Raw genomic sequence first — 6,354 nt, forward strand, 5'->3', positions numbered from 1 at the left:
GCCTCTAATTTCTGCAGGCTTCTTTCGCATTTCCAAGGAAATTCCCATTCCAGTGTCATCATATTTTCTTCCAGATCACAAAAGAAGGAAGTTTCCCCAATTTATTTTTTAAAATATCAAAACTCATTCTTAAACCCGAAAAGCAACAATGCATGTGAGACCACTTTCATTCATCAACTTAGATTCTAAAGCTAATAAACCGTCCATGAAAAGGAACAGCTTTTAAGAAAAACCCAAAGGAGGGGGAACAAAGGATAAACCTCCAAGCCATCAACAGAGAACACAAAGCTGTTGTACACTGTATTCTTCCCAGCCTGACCCAGCCTCTGACTCTCCTCTACTTAGAAATGTGAATGCCCTTTTCAAACACAGAGTGAATATTCGTGCTCATTCTTCCGTTGGGGAAGGAGAGGCTGTGCCATGAACATGGCAGCAGCATGACCCACAGGGCCAATTCTGGCCTGGGCTCTCTCTTGCTCATCTCTTAAAGCCTCCTCATACCAGCATGAGAAGGAAATGGGGTCAGTCCCTTTGATCTTGGCCAAAAATTCCAGAACTTGCAACTTGCTGGTTTCAGCATGGGCCCTTGGACCCCACATAAATTGGTAGCGTGGTGGATCACTATTAAGCACCTGCTGGTACTCCAGGTAATTCTCCTGCACCCATGTTCTAGTGATGAGATTCCTAGGCTCCCCATAAATGAAGTGCTCCCTACCAGCATAAACTCCCATCATATTCAGGAACTCCCAAATGTCTTCCTCAGGGGCACAGTTGCCTTCTAGGAAGATCATACCCAGGATGATGATCAGGAGGCCGTTTCTAGGCATGCTCTGGTGGTCACTAAGCATCTCATCATAGGTGAGATTCAGTGAGTTGACAAGGACATAGGAGTGGGTGGCAGGAATCACTTCCTTCACATCAATGCCACAGATTACCTCCAAGCACTTACAAGCTTTCTTAAAAATCACAGAGAATTGACTCTTGTCCCTTTTGTTAACAACGTGTAGCATCTCTGCCTTTGTAATAGGCTTCCTCAAACGATACCTGAGGATCAGGGCATGCACCAAATTGGTCACATTCTCATCTATGCGGTCGCTATGCAGAGACTCGGGGTCTGCTGAGGTCTGCAGAGAGCTTGTATCCTCGTCTTGGTTGCTGGAGCCTCCAACTGATGTGCTCCATGCCATGGATCTCTGAGGACTCTGGGGAGGTCTTGATGTCTCAGAAGCAGGCTGCTCCTGCTTCTCCTTCTCCTCCTCCTCCTCCTCGTCCCCCTCCTCCCACCACTCCTTCACAGCCTTCTTCTCCTCTTCCTGCTCCCCCTGCCCCTTCTCCTCTGCCACCTTTTCCACCTCCTTCTCCTCTCCCTCCTCTTCCCTCTCCTCCTTTTTGTTTTCCTTCTCTTCTTCCTCCCCCTCCTCCTCCTTGTTTTCCCCCTTCTTCTCCTCTTCCTTCTCCCCCTGCCCCTCCTCCTCTGCCACCTTTTCCACCTCCTTCTCCTCTCCCTCCTCTTCCCTCTCCTCCTTTTTGTTTTCCTTCTCTTCTTCCTCACCCTCCTTCTCTGCTTCTGCTTCACCCTCCTCCTCCTTGTTTTCCCCCTTCTTCTCCTCTTCCTTCTCCCCCTGCCCCTCCTCCTCTGCCACCTTTTCCACCTCCTTCTCCTCTCCCTCCTCTTCCCTCTCCTCCTTTTTGTTTGCCTTCTCTTCTTCCTCACCCTCCTTCTCTGCTTCTGCTTCACCCTCCTCCTCCTTGTTTCCCCCCTTCTTCTCCTGTTCCTTCTCCCCCTGCCCCTCCTCCTCTGCCACCTTTTCCACCTCCTTCCCCTCTCCCTCCTCTGCTTCCTCCTCCTCCTCCATCTCAGTCTCCTCCTTCTCCTCTTCCTCTTCTTCCTTCTCCTTCTCCTCTCCCTCCTCTTCCCTCTCCTCCTTTTTCTCCTCCTTTTTTTCCTTCTCTTCTTCCTCACCCTCCTCCTCCTTGTTTTCCCCCTCCTTCTCAGCCTCCTTTTCCTCTTCCTCCTCTAAGCTGCCTGGGATTACAGGAGAGGATGGAGGGGAGGGGGAGGGGGAGGTGGAGGGGTAGGAGAAGGTGAAAGAGCAAGAGGAAATGGAGGAGTTCTCCTCCTCGGGTATGGGAAACATTATCTCACTTTGGGCCTGAAAGTTTGGCTCAAATGTGAGGCGTGGGCGCTTTGAGGAGTGAGACATGATGACTCTTGTTGTGGGTAGCAGGTGGAAGTGTGAGCAGGATTATGGGAGATGGGTTCCCTGGAGCCTGGGGGAGAGAGGGAGAGAGTCAGTGGCCTCAGCAGAGATGCGCACCCTTGGCAGCTCTGACAAATACTGACTTACAGGTCTTCTATTTAGGAGGTGCTCTAGGGCCTCACTGGGCTCCTGTCTTCCTGGATGGTTTGTCTCCCAGGAACCTGTAAGATGATGTGAGAAAGCTCCTCAGGGTGTAGCCAGCCAGCACAGCCCAGGGCTTCTAGGGCTGACTGTGAGCAGGTGGTGTTGGGGACTGTGTGGAGACTTTGATAAACATTCAGGGTATGTTTCTCATATTGTCTCCTCGCTCTGCCTGGGCCTCCTCTGCTCTGCTGCCCCGAGGACACGTACCTCACACAGAGGCCCTCTCCTCACAACTGCTATCTGAGGGTTACCTGCATCCCTCACATTGATGCCTGGTGGGGCCTGGGACACCTCCCTCTGCTGTCCTGGGTACTGACCATTCAGAAGAAGCCCTCACCTCTCTGAGACCATCTAGAACAGTGGTTCTCAACCTTCCTAATGCCGCGACCCTTTAATACAGTTCCTCATGTTGTGGTGACCCCCGATTTCACTGTTACAAATTGAAGATAATTAAAGCATAGTGATTAATCACAAAAACAATATGTAATTATATATGTGTTTTCTGCTGGTCCCAGGCGACCCCTGTGAAAGGGTCATTCGACCCCCAAAGGGGTCGTGACCCACAGGTTGAGAACCGCTGATCTAGAAGAAAGTGAGGGTGCGCTGTATCCGGCCACTGTGCCTCGGGGCCTCCCAGATCTCACAGCAGGGGAAGGGTAGAGCTGGGTATGCCTTAAGTCCTACGGTGAGGGTGTGCTGCCCTCAGTGCTCACTCAGGGTCCTTACCTTAAATCCTGGCAGACTCTGGAACTCGTCCCTCTGCTGACCTATTGTGGATCCCCCTCAGACCACTGCCTCCTTAGAACAAGGCCCTCATCTCCCTGAGAACCCCTGGGCAAAGGTGACAAGGCTCCACTTCTTGCCACCGCTGTTAAGTCCTTCCAGTGCCGATGGCAAGGGCTAGACCCCATCAGTTGGATGGTGGGCTATCCTCAATCCTCTTTCATGGTTTTCATCTTTATGGGTGATAGGTCCTGGGCCAACCCCTGCTAACTGGACATCACCCCCTCAGAAAATGACCTCACCTTGCCGAGACAGCTCCCGCACCCTTGGGAAAAGTCAGAGCATATTATATCCAGCCAACCCTGCCTGGGTCCTGCCAGAGCTGAGAATGGAAAACAGCCAGGCTCTGCACAGTCTCTTCTTTCTGGGGTGGGAATTACCTTTGGTCCTCACCAAGGGTCCTTTCCTGCACCCCTGGTAGAGCCGGGACTACTTCCTCTTCAGGCCTGATGTGGCTCCCACAGCTGACCGGCCTTCGTATGCACACCGAGGCCCTCAACTCCCTGAGACCGTCGCCAAGACAAAAGTAAAGGGACATCACATCCAGCCATCCCTGCCCGGGGTCTCCCAGGACTGACAGCAGGGATGGGGGTTCCCTCTGTCATCCCTCAAGGTATTCCTCCTTGCTCCTGGCAGGGCCTGGGCCCACCTCCTCCAGTGGCCTGAAATCAGCCCCTCAGACCAAGGCCTCACCTTCCAGAAACATCTCCGCCCACCCCATGCAGGAAGTGAGGGAGCACCACATCTCAGAATTACTGTCCAGTTCCTCCCAGGGTGGATATTGGGAACAGGGTGGTGTTTCTGTGAGCAACTCCCATTCTGTCTGAGTTAGGGGGTACCCTTAGTCCCCCTTCAAGGTCCTTATCTTACCTTGACGCCTCACAGATCCTGGGATTCTTTCCTCTGCTGATGTCACTAGCTCAGACCAAGGCCTTCACTTCCCAGGGACACTGCAGGCAAAAGGAAAAAGACACCAAATCTAGACACCCCTGCCTGAGGTCTGTTCTGGCATGAGGAATATGGTCAGTCCTCCCTCAAAGAATTTATTCATCTGTATTCCAAGCCAGGTCTGTCCTGCCCTCCTCTGACCTGAAGCTCCTCCTCCAGCCACGACCTCACCTTCCTCAAGCACTCCATCACCTTGACTCCAGGTAGAGCTCCTGGCAAATGTGAGAGTTTTCCCATCTGGCCATGCCAGCTCAGATCCTCCCAAGGATGAGATTCTGTGGGGTCCATCTTTTGGGGGAAAGGGGCCTTCAGGCCTCACTAAGGGTCCTTACCTTGATGCCAGCCAGAACCTGAGACTCTGCCCTCTTCTGAGCTGCTGTGGCTCCCCCTAAAACGGTCGCCTCCTTAGACCACCTCTCTGAGACCTTCCTCCAGACAAAAGTAAGGAAGTGCCACATAGGGCCAACATTGCCATGCTCTCCTGGGGTTGGCAGGAGGGGAAGGGTGGGACTGGGGCCCTCGAGCTATTGGGGGTTTCCAGGGCAGACTGAGGCCACATCTACCTAGGGTGGGAGACCTTCTCGCCCCCTTCTCACAGCCCTCTGCTTGATGCCTGGCAGGACCTGCCTGTATCCTCTATAACTATCCTGAAGTCACAAACCTCAGAAAAAGCCTCAGCTCCCCCAGATTCCCAAAGTGGATGTCAGAAAAGAATACATTCGGTAACCTTCCTGTGTGGCCTGCCAGGCCTGACTGCAGGGGCATTTCTGTGAGATCCCTCTCCATGGGGTGAGAGGTCCTCCCCCGGAGTCTTCATGTTGACACTTTGCAGGGTGTGATAGCCTCCCTCTGCTGAACTCAGGCCACACTCATGGGAACAAGGTCTTCACCTTCATGAGACACCCCCATCCCCCGTGGAGGGGGTAATGAAAGAGGGCTACATTCAGGGACCATGCCCCTAATCCTCTCATTTTGACAGCAAGGGCAGAGAGTGCCTGGGTCCTATCTGTTGTGCTGTAGGGAGTGCTCTCAGTCCTGACACTGGCAAACCCCAATTTGGGCCTCAGACTCTACCCTCTGCAGGCTGCCCTGGCTCTTTCAGAGCTAGGTTGTCTCTCCCTTGAGAACCTCCAGATAAAAGCAGAGAGAGCCCACATCCTGCCACTCCTGCCCTGGGTGTCCTAGGGCTGTGACAGGGGCTGAACACTCTCTGTCCTACAGTGTGTGTGTGTTGGGGGGGGGGTATATATTCTGTCCTCCCACAGTCCCTCAATGTATTCAGTGCCTCCTCAGATCAAGGCTTCACTCCCAAGGGGCAAGCGGCAAGCCCCACAAGTTCCTGGAAGAAGTGAGGAAATACCACATGTGACTGCTACTGCCTGTGTCTTCCCATGGTTGACAGGGAGTGGAGTGGGGTGTTTGTGGAGCCCCTCTGTCTGAAGTGAATGGTCCCATCATCTATCCTCAAAGTGTTCATATGTATTCCTGGCAGGTCCGGCATCTCCTCGCTTCTACTGGCCTGAGCATGTTCCCTCAGCCCAGGGTCACTGTGTCCCTGAGTTGGCAGAAAAGGAAGTCAGTGGTGGATAAAGAGGGGCGTCTGTGCTCCACAGCCCTGCCCGAGGCTTCTGTGAGAGGCAAGCTATTGTGAGACCCCCACAATCTGGATTCCCAGGTCCTGTCACTCCTGCCTCAAGGTTCTCATCTTGAAGCCTGGCAGGGCCTAGGCCTCCACCCTCTACTGACCTGAGTCTGCACCACACCCCTCAGAAAAAGCATCATACTCAGCCAGACTCCCAAACGCCCTCTGATTAACAGAGGTAAGCACAAAGGGAAGCCTGGGGCCGTGTGCTGTCTGTGCTGTGTGTGTGTGTGTGTGTGTGTGTGTGTGTGTGAGAGAGTGTTCCTGTGCGTGCGAGCGTGCGTGTGGTGTGTGTGTGTGTGTGTGTGTAGGCGCTAGTGCGAGTGAGTGCATGTGAGCGTGTGTGTGGTGTGTGCTGTGTTTGCACGAGCAAGCACGCGTGTGTGGTGTGTGTGTGCGAGTGAGCGCACGTGTGCTGTGTGTGTGTGGTGGGGTGCGTGCGAGTGTGCGTGTGCTGTGTGCGTGTGGCGCTCGTGCGCGCGCAAGCGCCTATGTTTGCGCGTGCGTGCTGGGCGGGCAGCGGCTGGCGCACCCTCTCTGTGGCGAGTTTTCCCCTCAGTACTTTCTCGGGGGTGC

At 53.7% G+C, this 6,354-nt stretch overlaps 1 protein-coding gene across 1 annotated transcript; it reads right to left on the reverse strand.

The window, feature by feature from the left end:
* Positions 1-322: 322 nt before the first annotated feature.
* Positions 323-1,187, reverse strand: LOC102754072 (melanoma-associated antigen 10). The gene has a single exon (XM_006766210.2). The coding sequence runs from the start codon at positions 1,185-1,187 to the stop codon at positions 363-365; it is 825 nt and encodes a 274-aa protein (XP_006766273.1). The 3' UTR covers positions 323-362.
* Positions 1,188-6,354: the final 5,167 nt, after the last annotated feature.

Source organism: Myotis davidii, unplaced genomic scaffold (genome assembly GCF_000327345.1).
Source record: "Myotis davidii unplaced genomic scaffold, ASM32734v1 scaffold460, whole genome shotgun sequence".
Taxonomy (NCBI): Eukaryota; Metazoa; Chordata; class Mammalia; order Chiroptera; family Vespertilionidae; genus Myotis; species Myotis davidii.

Bases quoted from the DNA above. Each gene is read 5' to 3' on its own strand.
- LOC102754072 (XM_006766210.2), bottom strand. From the start codon at position 1,187: ATGGCATGGAGCACATCAGTTGGAGGCTCCAGCAACCAAGACGAGGAT.